Source organism: Equus przewalskii, chromosome 13 (genome assembly GCF_037783145.1).
Source record: "Equus przewalskii isolate Varuska chromosome 13, EquPr2, whole genome shotgun sequence".
NCBI lineage: Eukaryota > Metazoa > Chordata > Mammalia > Perissodactyla > Equidae > Equus > Equus przewalskii.
Genome location: NC_091843.1, coordinates 60,168,335 through 60,186,712, shown reverse-complemented (window position 1 = coordinate 60,186,712; position 18,378 = coordinate 60,168,335). Strand labels below are relative to the sequence as shown.

The window sequence follows — 18,378 nt, the reverse complement described above, 5'->3', positions numbered from 1 at the left end:
TCATGTGACAAAGTAAAACTGTCACTGAGGAGTCGCCTCTGGTATCTGTCAAAGATTGTCATTCTGAGATGACTGGCCCGTCCAGATTTGTTTCTATATTGTAACTTATCAAATTCAACCTTCTGACACATGGTAAGTATGACGAAATCAATATGGCTTGATTTGGCAGAGATGGACCATGAAATGCAAATCCAAGCAGGTGCCTTACTTTTTTTTATTTGTATAATAGTTATTATAGGAGTATCAGTTGATGCTCATTCCATTTTCAAGAAATAAAATAATTCTTATATGTGACTCATTAATAATTTGCAATTCATTTCCATCTAACTGTCCACTAAATATCAATACTCCGAGAATCACTGACTAAGTATGCTCTCTGATCAAGATGCAGGTCAATTAGGAAAAGCTCTAGCCGTATTCTCGAAAATGTCTAGAAAATTACTTCACTCAAATGTGATTAAGAGCTAACTGTTAATTTAGGACTAAGATATGACTATTAAAGAGCCTGCACAAGGATAACAACTCTTTTCTAAAAGACAGCCTCCAGTAAATTAGAAGAAATTTTTCCTAACTTGTAGTTATCTCAGTGTCTTTCATACCATGAATTTCTGACATATGGGCCTCAATTTTGGGGGGTCATTATCTTTTCTAATGAAATTTCTTCATTCCTAGGAGGAAGCTCGTAGGGTTTGGTTTGCTTGTGTAGTTTCTCTACTCTTCTCTTCATAATTTCTCTGAAGTGATTTTCTTCTTCTAACTCTTTACGTCTACGTTCTTCCTCCTCACATATTGCGTCTTGTTTCTGTCGGGTCTTTAGCTCTTCCTGCCACTGTTACAGAGAGAAAATGTCATTTACATATGATTTTCCATGAAAAAATATATCAATTTGTCTTCTCAAAATACAGATTCTTATATCCAATTATCCTTTCAGTTTTTCTCACAAATATTCTTCATGAATTTATACTCAATTATACAGGAAAAATATATAAGCCATCTGTTAGAAAGCATACAAGTCTCATAAAAAACAGAATTCTTTTTGAACATTTTTAATAATAAACCATTCAAAAGAAGAAATAATAGAATTTACATTTCTATATATCAAAGAAATTTCCTTTCTTCATCAATATTGTATTTACATGATAGCATGGAATCATAAAATGAAAAATCAAGCCAAAGAAAAACAAAAAGAAAAACCAAATTAAAGTGAAAGGCAAAAATTGTCATACTATTACACAGGAGGTTGAAAATGAAACTAATGGGTAGACAAATGCTCATTTTGCAGCAGACCAGTAAAAAATACTTCTAAGAAATTCAACTCAATTGAACATGTTAAGTCATGACAATAACAGCATTATCTGGAGGCAAGAGTCCTAGGAATACATAGTTGGAAGTAATGATGGCAAATCCTAAACTAAACATCATTAAGAGGATCTCTTTCCCCCTTCTAATGTCTTTAATGAGAGAAATGGAAAAAAGAGGCAGTAATCTCTCCTTAAGCTGGGTAAAAATTCAGGACAGAATGACCCTTAGCATGAAATGTTGAAAATTTCTAAAAAGACATATCTGCATTGCTCGTTTTGTCACCCTCAGCCCATGCATACTCACAAATGACCAGACTATGCTTAACAACCTATCAATTAACTTCTAAATTACTATATACCAGTGCTGTGAATTATGACTGTTATTTGTCATCTGAGATATATAGATATTAGTAAGCAGAATTAAACCTCAGAATCCACCACACATCATTCAGCCTTCCAAAGGCAATAATATTTTTTAAGATGTCAGCATACTCAGTAAATATTAAACAAAAATAATAATAAAATCACGTCCACTTTTTTTATTCCCTGTTAAATTTTAAAGACATGAGAACTACAAAAGTTACCTGCACTTATCTTGAGATTCTTACTACTCACAGTTATTACTCATATAAGTTTCATTTTTCAAAAACCATTTTCACATGAAATATCCAGAAAATTGAGGCAAAACATCCAGAACATTGAGGCATAAGCTGAAATTCATACTTTGGTTTAGTCAGTCTACAAGTTCCATCTGTGACACACAATTTTTTCTCATATAATAAATAAATAATAATATTAATTGTGTGACAAACTACCAATTTTTTGTTACAGCATAAAAGTAGTAGTTAGTGTAACAATAACAATATCTATAAACAAGGACAACTAATCTACCTTATGTGAGATTTCAATGTATGTCATGACTTTGATCTTTACAATGTGAAAAATCAACAGAGGATTAATTCTTAAGAACTCTTCGTGAAGTAGAACTCTTTTATTTCCCAAACAGCATGTATAAAAGCCATAATGGGCTATCATTTTGCTAACGTCCAGGAGGCAGCTCTTCTTCTTTTTCCAGCTTGTTAGAACTTGGCATCGCTGGAATTTACCATAACGTTATGATCCTTCTTTCTGTCAGCCTCAGAAAAAAGTAATTTTTCTTTCTCATTTTTGTCCCTGTTGACTATGACAAATTCAATTTGGATAAACCATCGTCTTGTCTCTACTTTTATCTGCTGTTATTATCATAATTGTGGCAGCGAGGGGGATGCAGATATGCTTGAAGTTCATGGAAAATAAAACCATTATTTACTGCTTTAATCAACCCATTCATTCAGGGAGTCAGTCATCATGCTATGAATACTAGCAGTGTACAAGGTACCTTAATATCTCCTGAAAAATTAGGTATCGGCCCTATTCTTTGCTTATTATGGCCACTCAGTAAAATTCAATTGACTTGGCAGGACAATTACACCTGTAGCTGTGTGTTTTTGTTTCTTGCCAATACTACAGATTCCACCTTCCCACCTCCAGTTCAGGATGGGGATTATAAACCAAGAAATTGAGCAACTATTGAACATTGAAAAGTGGATTTGGAATCCAGAGATCTGGTTTTGTGTGTAGATTCAGTCATTTACTAATTTAAAACTTTGGGCAAGTAACTCCATTGTAACCACCATTCTTGTTATTGGTAAATGTTTCACAAGGTTGTTGTGAGGATTAAATTAACTAATGTAAGAGCAAATATGAGTACAAAGCATTACTGCTATAGCTATCTGAAAGGAAATGGTATATATGTGAATATTTTTAAAAGTGTAATATTCAGAGAAACTTCCATAAAATTTCCCAAATCAATACTGCAAATTACTAACTATTTGATTAGGTTGGCCACATAGCAAAAATTTTGGATCCTATCAATTATCAAACATATTTTCAGGAAGGATTTCTTTCCCCTTCTATAGCTGCACTATAAACAGATTGACGGTGGTGATTGCTTAGATCATGCTCATACTCTTGGAATGAGGAAAAGATGATGGTTTTTAGGAGCTATTTCCTATCCTTCTCTCTATCATTCAGAATAATGCCTTCAGTCTCTTCAACTAGCCCTAGGCAGATGTGGTTAATCACAAAGTGATTAAAGTCTTATTAATCTTTCAAGGGTAAAGAATGGTCACCAAAAATCGGGTCAAAAGGTTTTTGTTCTGTTATTAAAACTACACTACATATATGGATCCATACACATCAGCAATTTGCTATCTCTTGTAATCTATTCTAGATCATTTAGTTGAAGTGAATAGTAAAACACAGATGCTGCAATTTATAAACCATTAGGAATTTTTGATAATACCCTGTATATATGACATGTTGGCTTTGCAAAACCTTTATTAGTGAATAAAAGAATAATATTACAGCTACCATTTCATGATTCCAGGATGTCATTCCATTTCCAAACCCCAATACTTGTAGCTATTACTAGAGTGGCTTCAATATTAGCTGTGTGATAACTATTCAATGGAATCAGTAAATGAAATGATCCCTTATTCTTTCTCAAAAGATCACTAAATAATTGGAACATGAAAAAATTAATCATGGAAACATAAACACAATCCGGTAGATAATACTGAACTGGCGATAAAATTAATTTAAACACGTTCTATATGCTATTGACTCCATATCGTATTCAAAGGAAAAACAAAAAATAAGTACTTTCTCTCCAACTCCAACTTTACTCCTAAAAAGAAGGAGTCATAAAATGATTTTGGTGAGAAATCATCGACTAAATACAGCTCAATGGATTAAAGTATCTTAAGTGAATGACCTTGTATTGCCACTGCTTGTTTAATTCATACCAAGAACAGTGATTAAATTCTTACTAATATTTCAAGGATAAAGAACGATCACCAAAAATTGAGTGAAAAGATTTTTGTTCCATTATTAAAACTACACTATAGAAAAAAGTCAGTGTTTGGTGTTCAATATCAGATTCTTGTCACAAGAAATCAGTATGAATTCAGGAAACTTGGGATAAGACTAGTATTTTACAAATGTCAGAAAGCCAAATTTTCTGTAGTTCAATGAAGGCACTGAGGTGTATAGACAGTGCACTGAGATATAATTAAGTTTGGTAATGCCCAATCATGGCTTTGCTTTTAAGTTTCATGTGTTAATGTTTCAGTCTCAGAACTTACACTTAATAATTCAAAGTGCCTTTAAAGAACAAAGCTTTTGCTGCTAGTTTAAGAAAGTTGATCTTACGTGAAGGTCAATGATTCTCGCCAACTCTTCATCTGTCCTGGTGAAGAAGTCTGGATAAGGAAACAACGGGAGATCTGATACAGAAGAATGTCCCCTTCAAAAGAGCACACAAGAACAGATCCACTATTACTACAGATATTCCTCCTTCCAGAAATATAGAGATGTGCAAGTCATAATTCATTATCAAAGATTTTGATTCTATATTGTTAACGTAAAATACTCTGTGTAGACTATTATATATACAGCGGTTAGTTTCTGTAAGCTTTGGTTTACTAAAACTAACATTTTTGAGGGTAGAGCATGATATATAAAATGAGAACTATAAATAATAAAAAGGCAATCTTCTCCTAGGCAACATAAATACTACTGCTGGTTGGTAACAAATGAGATGCTAGGATAGGAAGATCTTAAGGAAGCCTGAAGTAAACCATGCCCCGTGGGCAGATGAAAGTGTCCACAGCCATATATAACCCCATGACCTTGGAAGCTCTGCTGGAAGTCTAAGCCTAAGAATTTGATCTCAGATATTCTGAAAAATGCCGTGATTTCAATACTTCTCCGAGCGCTTTGTATTACTAAGGGTGGAAGAGCAGCAGACAGCTGAGCAACAACTCACTGAAAGTGTTGGCAGTGCAAAGCTGAGCCTTAAACTAGTGGAGACTTAGTGTTAACTGTCTACATAATAATTGTGTTATTAAAGTTATTATGAAGAAATGATTGTGGGTCCAGAAATATGTAAAGCAACAAAATGATGGTAGAGAATATGGTTTTGAAAGAGAGAAAATGGGTTTAAAGGAAAAGCTCTTTGCCAAGAGGCTAAGGAGAAACATAGATGGTGGAAAATTTCCATATTCAGAAAAGTTTAATCAATTTTTAAGACTATAATGTCTAATACACATTTTTTCAAGTTGCTGCCTATAGCATTTCAGTGAGCTCTATAATTGTGATAGCCCACACTTCCCTCATATCACCGGGTCCTCTTGCTTTATGCTGCACTAAATGCCTCTCAAATCTCTCCATTCATCTTCATCTCCACCATCATTTCCCCAGTCTAAATCATTATCTCTCACCTGGCTAAGGTCTCCTTTTCAGAATCCCGGTATCCTCCAAACCTTACCCTTTTTATCTTGTCTCTATACAGTAGCCAATTTTTTTTTCAAAATACAAAGTGGATCATGTCAATCTTCTACTTTAAACTGTTCAATAACTCCCCATTAGCTTTAGGATTAAGATCACATTTGTTGTTAAGGAAGCCTGGTGTAGACTGTGCATTTGTTAAAGTGGCTTTGCATAGTTTCTTCAGACTTCTGTCTCTCCCTACTTGGCCTGGATCTACGCATTCCTAATACATGGGCTTTCTTGCAGTTCCTGTAATGTACCTTGCTCCACCCTGCTACTGTTTATTTGCACACGCTGTCATCCCTTTCTCCAGTGCATTTCTCCTCCTCCTCTATCTCTGTTGCAGGGCTGGTTCATGCCTACTTATCCTTCAGCAGTCAGTTCAAGCCCACTATGATAGCTGTCAACTCACCATGGGCCTTCCCTTCATCATACTTATCTCAGTTGTAATTTTATGTTTATCTGTGTGCCTGTGTGAGTTGCATATATTCCTAACTAGAATATGAGCTCATGATTGCAGAGACTTTTTTTCGTTTGCCTATCACTGTCTCCTCAGTGCCACTAGATATTCAATGAATGTTTGTATGCTTGGTGAATTGTTGAATGAATAAATGAAAGCTGTGATATGCTTTAATCCTCTTTATATTCCAGGTCATCAGTAAGAGGCTACCATACAACACTCTTATGACAGTAGAACAGTGTCCAGTACAGCAAGAGGATGGCAATCAGAAGACAAGTCACAGGGTAGAGCTAATAGCAGGAGTTCAAAGGAAAGCAACTCAAGTCGTAAGTGACCAGGAAAAATATCTGGAGCCCTCTCCCAACCCATAAGATGCAGAAATATTGTGAGGCAGAAGAGAGATGATCTTCCCATTGCATGTAGAATGGGGACTCTAGCCCTTCTATTAAAACATTAAAGGAAAATATGATTCTAGAATGCTGGGGAATCTGGGGCCAACACTTGGATTAAATACGTTCATTCAACAAAATTTGGGCACTTCTGATATTTAAAGAATTGTGCTAAATACTGTGAAAATATAAGTACGGCAAAATTTTTAAATTATTTAAAGGTGAAAAATATTCAAGCAAGTTGCCTCAGATTCCTTCTTGAATACAAAAGTTTAAATAAATTCATGACAATATAGAAAACTTTTAAAATGAGAAGATTAGATGAATATGCTTGTGCATCTGTGATTTCTAGTTATCTCAGTTGAACGGTTTGTACTAGAAAAGACAAATGCATAGACAACTATAATATAAGACAACGTGAGACATAAGAGAAGTAAACATTCAATGATATAGACAGAATACATAAAATAGTTAAGCACATGGGCTCTGTACGTAGATCTTGAAGCAAATTTTAGTTCTGCCACTTAGTATTATTTAATCCTGTTCCTCAGTTTCTTTACTTTTAATATAAAGAATAATAGTACCTGCCTTGTTATGTTCTTATAAGGATCGAAAAGGGATAAAACACAAAGCATGTTTAATGGAGCAAATACTAAACAAGTCTTGGCTGTATTATCCTTATTACCATCATTATCAAAAGAATTCAGAAGAGAAAGCCATGGCTTTTGGCTGGTACTAAAAGAGAAGAGAAAAAAAAAATAAGAGGAAAAGGAATGGAGGACAAAACAATTAAGATGAGCTTAAATGAAGTGTACAATTTTGACTTTTGGAGTTTAAATGGGAAGTAGGGAGAAACTTTTCTAGAAAGATGGTGTATTACTATCTTACATCTGCTACAAATTGCTAGGCTTAAAAAAACAGAAATCCATTCTCTCATAATTCTAGAGGCCAAAAGTCCTAAATCAAGAGGTTGGCAGGGTTGGTTCCTCTGGAGAGTCTGGGGGAGAATGCATTCCTTGCTTCTTACCTTCTGGTAGCTGTTGGAAATTCTTGGCATTCCTTGGCTTGTAGACATATTACTCCCATCTTTGAATCTGTCTTCATAAGGTCTTCTCCTCTGCATCTCTGTATGTCTTCTCCTTCTCTGTCTTTTATAAGGACATGTCTTATAAGGACACAAGGACACTGTCATTGGATTTAAGGATTCAACTTTCCCCTCAGCTTGACTAAACCTTAGACATGCTTCTTGACTCTAGACCCTTGACCTCCCTTTTTTCAGAGTATTTTAGAAAACTTGTGATTGTAAATTCTTCCTTTTCTCTCACACTCTTGTAAGTTTTACAACCCAGAAATGTCTTTCTCAAAAACTTGAGAGCCAGCCTTTTAAAAGGCAATCATCAAGAAAGATAGTGCCCTATCTTCCAGTCTCTATGAGAGTGTAGGAGCCAAATTTAGATAAGTGACAATTAGCAAACACAGATGACCTAATCACAGTGACCATATCGTTTCTGTGGGTTCAGCTTTTTTAGATTCCACATATAAGTGAGATGATATAGTATTTGTCATGCTCTGTCTAACTTATTTTACTTAGTATAATATCCTCAAGGTCCATTCATGTTGTCACAAATGGCAGGATTTCCTTCTTTTATGGTTGAATAATATTTCATTGTATATATACACCACATTTTCTTCTTCCATTCATCCTTTGATGGACACTTAGGTTCTTTCCATGTCTTGGCTACTGTAAATAATGCTGCAATGAACATAGGAGTGCAGATACCTTTTGAGGTAGTGATTCATTTCCTTTAGATATACACTCAGAAGTGGAATTGCTGGATCATATGGTAGTTCTATTTTTAATTTTTTGAGGAACCTCCACACTGTTTTCCACAGTGACTGTACCAGGTTATAGTCCCACCAATGCTGCACAAGGATTCCCTTTTCTCCACATCCTTGGCAAAACTTATCTTTTCCCTTTTTGATAATAGCCATTCTAATAGGTGTGAGTTGATACGTCACTGTGGTTTTGATTTGCATTTCCCTGATGATTAGTGATGTTGAACACTTTTTCACGTACCTGTTAACCCTTGTATGTCTTCTTTGGAAAAATGTCTATTTGGGTCCTTTGCCCATTTTATAATCAAATTATTTGTCTTTTTACTATCGAGGTGTGCGAGTTGGATATTAACTCTCCACAGATGGTTTGGAAGCATTTTCTTCCATTCAATAGGTTGCCTTTTCATTTTGTTGATGGTTTCCTCTCCTGTGCAGAAGCTAAGTTTGACGTATTCTCATTTGTTTATTTTTGCTTTTGTTGCCTGTGCTTTTGGTGTTGAACCCCAAAAATTGTTGCCTAGAACAACATCAAGGAGCTTTTTCCCTATGTTTTCATCTAGGAGTTTTATAATATCAGTTCTTATGTTTAATCCAAACTATGGTATTGGCATAAAAACAGATACATAGGCCAATGGAACAGAATCAAGAGGCCAGAAATAAACCCATGCATGTATCTCTTCAATAATTAGTGCTGGGAAAACTGGATATTGACATGTAAAAGAGTAAAATTGGACCCTTTCTTATGCCACTCACAAAAATTAATTTTTTGATTACTATAGCTTTGTAATATAGTTTGAAATCAAGAAGTATAATGCCTGTAGCTTTGTTTTTTTCTGAGAATTGCTTTGGCTAATGGGGGCCTTTTGTGGTTTCATATGAATTTTAGAATTTTTTTCTATTTCTATGAAAAATGCCATTGAAATTTTGACAGGGATTGCACTGAATCTACAGATCACTTTGGGAATAACGACATTTTAACAATATTAAAGTTTTTCGATCTGTGAGTGTGGAGTTTCTTTCCATTTATTTATGTCTTCTTCAATGTCTTAAAGTTTTCAGTGTACAGAAATTTCACCTCGTTGGTTAAATTTATTCTTAAGTATTTTATTATTTTTGATGCCATTGTAAATGGGATTGTTTCTTTTTTAGCTAGTTCATTGTTAGTGTATAGAAAAGCTACTGATTTTTTTTCTTGAGGAAGATTAGCCCTGAGCCAACATCTGCCACCAATCCTCCTCTTTTTGCTAAGGAAGATTGGCCATGAGCTAACAGCTGCCCCCATCTTCCTCTACTTTACATGTAAGATGCCTGCCACAGCAAGGCTTGATGAACAGTGTGTAGCTCCGCATCTGGGATCTGAACCAGAGAATCCTGGGTTGCTGAAGCAGAGTGCATGAACCTAACCACTAAACCACTAGACCAGCCCTGAAAAGTTACTAATGTTTGTATGTTGATTTTGTATCCTGCAACTTTACTGAATTCATTTATTATTTATGACAGTTAATTTAGTGGATATTTTAGGGTTTCCTATATATAAAATCATGTCATCTGCAAAACAGAGACAATTTAAGTGCTTTTCTGACTTGGTTACCTTTAATTTCTTTTTCTTGACCTATTGCTCCAGCTAGGACTTCCAGTACTATGTTGAAGACAAGTGGTGAGAGTGGGCAACTTTGTCTTGTTCATAATATTAGAGGAAAAGCCTTCAACCTTTCACTGAGTATAACATTAGCTGCAGGCTTGTCATTTATGGCCTGTATTATGCTGAGGTATGTTCCTTCTATATCCAACTTGTTGAGAGCTTTTATCATGAAAGGATAAAATTTGAATTTTGTACAATGTTTTTTCTGCATTTATTGGGGTGATCATATGATTTTTATCTTTCATTATATTAATGTAGTGTATCACATTGATTGATTTATATATGTTGAATCATCCTTGCATCCCAGGGATAAACCCCACTTGATCATGATGTATGATCCTGTTGAATTTGTTTTAGTAGTATTTTATTGAGAATATCTGCATTTTGTTGAGAATATTCATGAGGGTAATTGGCCTGTACTTTTCTTATCTCATAGTATCTTTATTTGGCTCTAGTATCAGGGTAATGCTGGTATCATAAAGTGAGTTGGGGAGTGTTCTTGTCCCTTTGATTTTTTGGAAGAGTTTAAGAAGGAATGGTGTTAATTCTTCTTTAAATGTTTAGTAGAATTAACGGGTGAAGTTATTTGATCCTGGGATTTTCTTGGGAAGTTTTCGATTACTAATTCAATCTCCTTATTTGTTATTGGTCTGTTTAGATTTTCTATTTCTTCATGATTCAGTCTTTATAGGTTGTATTGTCCTAGGAATTTATTCATTTCTAGTTTATCCAATTTGTTGCCATACAGTTGTTCACTGTGGTCTCTTATGACCCTTTGTATTGCTGTGGTATCTGTTTTGGTGTCTTCTCTCTCTTCTTTTATTTTATTTAAGTCTTCTCTCTTTTTTTTTGTAAGTATAGCTAAAAGTTTCATATTTTCAAAGACCAGCTTTTAGTTTCATTGATCTTTTCTATTGTTGTCCAGTCCCTACTTCATTATTTCCACTTTGATCTTTGTTGTTTCCTTCCTTCTGCTAACTTTAGGCTTATTTTGTTCCACTTTTTCTGCTTCCTTGAGGTATGAAGTTAGGTTATTTGAGATCTTTCTTTTTTTTTCTTAATATAGGCATTTATCAGTATAAACTTTCCTCTTAGAGCTGCTTTTGCTGCATCCCATAAGTTTTGGTATGTTTTGCTTCCATTTTCATTTGTTTCAAGATAATTTTTGATATCCCATTTGATCAGTAAAGAAAGAGCTGGTACTCAATTATTTCTATTACCACTACCTGATCCCACATTTAAAATATCTGGTACCTATTTAATTGCCCTAGTTTTGTAGTTCCTGCAGTGCAAAACATTCTATGTATACAGTCTGCTCAGTTTGAGTTAAAAATTTTTCTGCTTTCACCCTTCCATCATCTGCACAGGCTGGGCAGGATCCCATTTCTGCCTGGCATAAAAAACTGCCGATGAAGGAGGCTCCAGGGTCCTTGGGCTTCTGCCATTCCCAATGATCCCATCCCAGGGGCTCTGTCTCAGACATCTGCTTCTACAGTTTCAGTCTAACTTTTCCTTGCCAGACAGACTATTGATCTGGCGGTTTCCTATACAGTGCCTACCAGAAAGTTTCAGGTGTCACTTTCACATTGACTAGAGCTTACAGAAGGAACTAAGGAACTCAAAGTCAAGACTATTTGAATTTTAATTTCTTTTCAATCCATTGAGTCAAAATGTCTAATGGACATGTTCCACTGAAACAATTCTTCCTGCATTCCCAGACAACAATTTTGCAGCCCTAGGCCAAGGATAGTCCTCTGCCACACTAACATTGCAGATTCATGTTCTATTTCAGTTTATTTACAATCTCCTAAATCAATTTAGCCATCAGAGTCTGAGGTCTTTTCATCAGTCTCATTTTAAACACTAACCTGTGTGGTTATGATAACAGGATTGTGATGTAATTGACTGAAACATGCCAAAAGACATAGCAAAGGGTGTTTAAGTTTCTTTAAAGGCAGCTTATAGAAACTTATGAAGATGGTTTCACAAGGAAGGAGAAAACATAATGTGCCCCAGGAAGAGGTATGGCTCCAGGAACACTTCTGAAACAAATCTGGAGGGATAAGTAGGAGTTAGTGTAGTGTTACTGAGAAGAAGGGTGCATATTGACTTAAGTGAGCACATGTATCAAAGAGCCCTTTGAGGTTGGGTGGAGAACAAGTGATAACTTCAGTTTTGAACATGTTGAGTTTAAGTGTCTTCCTACACCAATTCGAACTGGTTGAATCTAGGCCTGCAGCGTCACTGTCATCCTGGGAACACTCCTCAACACTGTTCTCTGTCGGGACCAGTGTTTTCTGAGCCTACTATATTGCTTTTTCTTTATTTATTCCTTCTTTTGGGGGAAGATATTTTTAAGAATCTTCCTAAGAAATGGTGAATAGAAGTATAACTTGAAAATGTCTTTTTCTACTCTCACATTTAATAAACTGAGGCAGGAAAATATTCAAGTGCCATTTGTTATTTGAACTCTAACCAACTTGAAGAACAGAATAGATTCAGATAAATTTTTATATGAAACCTTTTTACCTATTTTCCAAATATTATCAATGAAATATATTTAAATACTAAGGAAGGGGTATTTATGATTTTAGAGTGGATATTACTGCCCCTCAGTGTATTGAGGCAATTGTTTGACCATCTTCTTGCTTCTGTTACCACTTTTCCAGCATCCAATGCCTCCCTAATTCCCAGACCTTTGTAGTAACCTGTTACTTCTCTCTGGAGTTGTATTATTTAAGATTATTTAATTATTTGAGATTATAAATAAGATGATTTATTGCTAATTTTCTCAATAGATAACCACTGAAATCTCAAGTAACAAAACAAATGCTTATTTCTTGCTCACACAAAATCTAATGCAGTTCATTAGGAGCTCTCCTCCATCTGGTGACCCAGGAATCCAGGCTCTTCCCATCTTGTAATGCCACCATCTCAACATGTGGTTTTCAAGTTCACTTTGGCAGAGGAAGAAAGACTTGCAAAGGAAAGATGCTAGTTCTTAATTGCTTTGGCACAGAATCATCATGTCACTTCTGCTCATAGTACTTGGCAAAAAATACATGATTCTAACCCAGAGTTTCTAAACCTTTGCCATATTAACATTTAGACTAGATATTGGTTTGTTGTAGGGAGTTGTCCTGTGCATTGTAGCATATTTAGCAACATCTCTCGCTTCCGTCCACTCGATGGCAGTAACACGTCCCACTGGTGACAATCAAATATGTCTATTAACATCACCAAGATCTCCTGGGAGGCAAAATCACCCCTGGCTGAGAACCACTACTCTAATATAACGTCAAGGAAGTCTTCTGGAAAAACAGAAACGCATGGAATGTTTTATGATTGCTAATAGTTTCTGTCACCGAAAGTTTTCAGTTTCTTTTATCTTTGGTTTTCCAATTTTCACAATGAACTTTGTGGTTGACAGAGTTCCAAGATGGCCCCTGATAATCCTCACCTCCTAGGCTTCATGCCTTGTGTAATTCCCTCTTCTTGAGTATAGTATGGCCCAATGACTTGCTTCTAACCAATGGAATATGACAAAGGTAATGAACTATCACTTCCATGATTAGGTGTGACTTCTGTCTTATCAGCAAACTCTCTCTTTTGCCTTCTTGGCATTTATGCTTTGATAAATCAAGTTGCCATATTTGAGAGGCCTACAAGGCAAGTGACTAGAATGGTCTGTGGCAAACAGCAAACAAATTGCTGAGATTCTCAGTCTAATCGCCCACAAGGAATTGAATCCTGCCAAGAATTTGTGATCTTGGAAGTAGAGTTTTCTCCAGTTTGCAGTCAGATGAAACTCTAGTCTTGGCCAACACCTTGACTGCAGCCTTGTGAGAGACCCTGAATCAGTGAACTCAGCTAAGTTTGTCTGGATTCCTGACTCAGTGAAACCGTGAGATGATAAATGTATGTTGTTTTTAGTTATTACATTTTGTAGGCATTTGTTACATAGTAATGAATAATTAATACGAAGTGCCTTATTAAATTTTAATAATAAATAAATAAATGTTTTAAATTTATTACTTGGTCGCTATTTGGGCCCCTTAATTGTATAAAATCATCTTTGGTTCTTCAAATTAAAAAAAGTTTTTTCATTGATAAATAATTACCTTCTGTCTTCCTTGTTCTTTTTTTTTCTTGGCATTCCCTTTATTCTAATGTTAAACCTCTGGAACGGTGTCTCTCATTTTCTTATCTTCTTGTTCCTGTTTTCCTCCTCTTTGTCTTTATTCTACTTTCTGAGAGATCTCTTCAACTTTATCTCCAAAACCTTCTGTTGAATTTTCAGTTTCCACTATTATGTTTTTAATTTCCAAGAGCTCTTTCTTTCTTATTCTTATGCTATTCTTTTATAGCCTACCTTTTTCATGGATGAAAAAATTTTCATTTATTTTTCAGAAGGTAATTATCTATTTTTTTAATTTTTCTTCTGTTCTTCTGCACTCTTTCAGTTTTCTCTAGGTGACTTTTACTTTTTATTTGTTAGGGTCTCTGTCTATTATGTTGGAGACTTTTTTCAAATATTTGGTGAATATTAGATCTCCATTCATATTTTAACAGCTTTATTGAGGTATAATTAACACACAACAAATTGGATATGTTTAAAATATATAATTTGATACATCTTCACATATATACTCATGGAACTATCATGTTCAAGAAAATGAACATACCTATCATTCCCCAAATTTTCCTCATGCCCCTTTTCTCAATTATTTGTGTTGAAAAGCAAGATAGTAAAAAGGTAATGGGAAGCTTTGGGTGGGTTTTTGGTCTTGTTGTATAATGGCCCTCATCATGGAGTGACTGGGTAGTGATTATATTAGTTACACATTGCTGGGTAACAAATTACTCCAAAATTAGCAGCTTAAAACAACAAACATCCATCATCTCACAGTTTTTCTGGGTCAGGAATTTGGGCACGGCCTTTGACTCAAGGTCTCTCACAACACTGAAACCAAGATGTTGGCAGAGGCTGCAGACATCTCAAAGCTCAAGTGGAGGAGGATCCGATTTCAAGCTTTTTCATATGACTGATGGCAAGCCTCAGTCTTTGCTGGTTGTTGGTCAGAGACATCAGTTTCTTGCCACTCAAGCCTCCCCTTGGGGCAATATGGCAGTTGATTTACCTCATAGTAAGTGAGAGAGAGTCCCCAACTCAGAAGCCACTATCTTTTTGTAACCTAACGTTGGAAGTAGCATCTCCTCACTTCTGCCATATTCTGTTCATTAGAGGTGAATCACCAAGTCCAGCCTATAGTCAAAGAGAAGAGATTACACAAGGGCATTGATATCAAGAAGCAGGGATCATTGGAGGCAAGTTTAGAGGCCGCCTTGCACAGAAGTGAAGTCATTTTCTTGGGAAACCCCCAAAATCAGTGTCTATAGGCCCTTCCTTGTGTGCCAGACAGAGACATTGACCTCCTCCCTGAAGTGTGTCACTGTGGCCCTCAAGAGGAGGAGAGAAGGGGAGAAAGTGGAATTAATAGAGAAGGAAGGTTGGGACTCTGGATCTGATTGTTCTGTATGAAACTTCACCTTCATTCAGTACAACATCCTTGTAGTTTTTGAAGGCTTTTAAGCAGGAAAACAGCATGATCAGAATTCAGTTTCAAAGTGATTATTCTAACAGTTGCAGATTGAACAAGAAATACTCAAAGATATGGGACTATTTCAGGAGTTACTGAAACAGAATGGTGACAGTGAATATAAAAGACAGGAAGAGTTATCTTTTCAGAGGAACAATTAATTGCCATTGCAACTATACAGATTTGGGGTGGGCAAATGGGCAAATAGAAGAGACTGTGTTTTTTCCTCTCTTTTCTGCCTCTGAATGACTCAACTGCTGCAGGTTAAAGGATATAATAGTATAGGACTTTAGCCTTGAGGCTAAACTACGAAGAATGCCTAAATATTAATATCCCACCAGTGTTTTGTTCTAGAAGTTCTCAACTATGATGTCTTGACATGCTGGCATGTTTCCATAATTGTGGGGTATACTACAAACAATTTTTTATTAATAATAGCTAAAGACGAAATTCTGAAAATTATTCATACTTTTAAAATACACTCTGCTAGGCTTGTAGTATTTCTATGATAATACTCTCACTCTTGTCCATTATAATATGGACCACGTGGAGATATGTGGTAATATGGGGGTCATTGGAACTGGATTTCAAGTTCCCAAGCCTATCCTAACCCAACCAGCAAGACGGGAATCGATTTTCGCAGCACCTGGAGTGCTGTTTATTGCCTCCCCATACCAGCTCCCCTATATATATGGTTAGCTTCTTCAAGTAATAAAAAATCAGTTAAAAATTAAATAGAAGAAATTTATGGGCAGACATTATAGTGCATCCTAGAAAGGGTACTTACCACAAATGAAATAATATTGAGGGGAAGAGGAATCTTGCTGAGATAGGAAGGGCCTTGTTTTCCAAACAGACTGAGGATAATAAGACTGTTCGGAGATCTGAGATCCAGGCAGGATGGTAGGAAAAAACCTCCTCACATTCCAGCATAGTCACACTAGACAAAAGCTGAGTCTGTGACTGGCAACCATGATAGGCACTCTGGCTATCAGTACGCCACCCAGCTGTAGGGGTGGGGCTTTCACTAGCCTGCAAATGCACAGAGAGGCACGCAAGGACAATTTCTAAATCCTGCCTGTTGGCACACACCAGGCCTGCAGAGAGCCCTCTTCAACACATGGCAAGTATAAGGAAATTTCCAAAAGAATCTGTAAATTACTGAAAGGAAAAAAGAATGCTATATCACCCCATATATCCAGAAGAAAATAAGCTTTTAAAAAATTTACTCAGGGATCTGAAAGAAGGTACAGAAAAGTACTTGACATTCAGGGTATAAGATACAATATCCCTAAAATAGGAGCCGAAAGTCATGAGAATAGAAAAGTCAGAGAGAAAAAAAATGTGAGATGACGAAGGATGACATGAAAACAGGAAGTGCCATTGTAAAAGATCAATACATAGTAAAATCAGTTTAAAAAAATAGCACAGACGTTATGAAAAATAAATCAGTGTTATGGATTACCAATTCAATAAGATTCCCAAAGTTAAGAGGAAAATATAAAGTGAACATAGAGAAGAGATAACTAAAATGGAATAAATGCTATTCAACCCAAACATTATCAATTTTAAAAAACCCAGAAAAATTGGAATAGAAGCAGTATTCAAAGAAATGACTACAGAAAATTTAGGAGCTGAAAAATGCCCTAAGTAAGTGTATTGAAATGACTTTCTAAGCCAGTTCAGAAAAGAAAAATGAAGAGACTCAAGGAAAAAAAAATCAACTACAAGGATAAAAGCAAAATTCTACAAATATTGAGAGAAAAATAAGTAAACAAAAGTAAAATCAGCCCTAGGATTTCTCCCTGCAATATAAAATGAGAAAAGAATTGATTTTGATCCCAAGAATCTTTAGGTGTTCACATACTTACAGTAAATTCCTCCTTTTTACTTTCTATAAAGTACTTAAATTAGGAGATTATGAATGGAGGTAACCCAAAGTTTGGTAGTGCTTTTAACCGAAACAGAGAGCAAGAAAGAGTAATAGTACTGAGAGAAAGCCATTAGACTCTAAACTCTTTGAGGACAATGATCTGCCATGTAGTTCCAGATACTAACATCCAGCCAATACTTCCACAAAGACTGGCAGTGAACACTGAATCAAATTTAACTTCAATTTCAATCTAAATAATTGTTTTAAATTTTGTTACATAATTGAATAAAAATAGAATGTTGCTTAGAGAGAAAATAATTTAATAAATTTAAATAATGTGAATATGGCTCTTAAAATACACATTATAGTTTTAAAATATGAGAAAATGGAGTGAAAAGAAGTAAAAACGTGTTGCAATCCCCCTCTTAAGTGGAGTGGGGAAAGGATCAAAAGGAAGATATGATGCAAAATATGTATTTTATTATTGACTTTGATAATTTTTGACATACAGAATTGTTTTAGAGAAATATGGATGTAATCATAAGAAGAATTAAATACAGGATATATGAGGATATATGCCCTCCTAATAATTGGGGTAAATCAAAATAAGAATAAAAAATTCTAAATAGAAAAAAATACACAGAAAAAAACAAGGAATCATACAAAACATAGCATATAAAACAAAAAAAGACAAGACATACAAATTGTAGCAATAAAAGTAAATACCATTAATTCCATAGAAGCCAAAGGAAAAATCAAACTAAATGTAGCTTACAGGAGACTGTTGAAACAAAATGATATTAAACTTAAAAGAGAAAGGGAATGAAGATGATTTGTTAGGAAAATCCAAACATTAAAATATCAGAAACTACAACACTATTTTCAGACAAAGTAGAATTTAAGGCA

General features: G+C 35.2%; 1 protein-coding gene across 30 annotated transcripts in view; it reads right to left on the bottom strand.

Annotated features, from left to right (window-relative positions):
* Positions 1–200: 200 nt before the first annotated feature.
* TMEM232 (transmembrane protein 232) overlaps positions 201–18,378 on the bottom strand; it is a 182,592-nt gene continuing 164,414 nt past the window's right edge. For 18 of the 30 annotated variants that reach the window (XM_070569556.1, XM_070569573.1, XM_070569563.1 and 15 more), the window contains 2 exons: positions 4,554–4,647; positions 201–829 (listed from right to left, as the gene is read on the bottom strand). In XM_070569556.1, the coding sequence (XP_070425657.1) occupies positions 623–829; positions 4,554–4,647 (301 nt within the window). In that variant the 3' untranslated portion in view covers positions 201–622. Of the gene's footprint in view, positions 830–4,553; positions 4,648–7,548; positions 7,687–18,378 lie in introns of all 30 variants that reach the window. The other 12 variants (XM_070569549.1, XM_070569570.1, XM_070569554.1 and 9 more) reach the window with 2 other exon arrangements.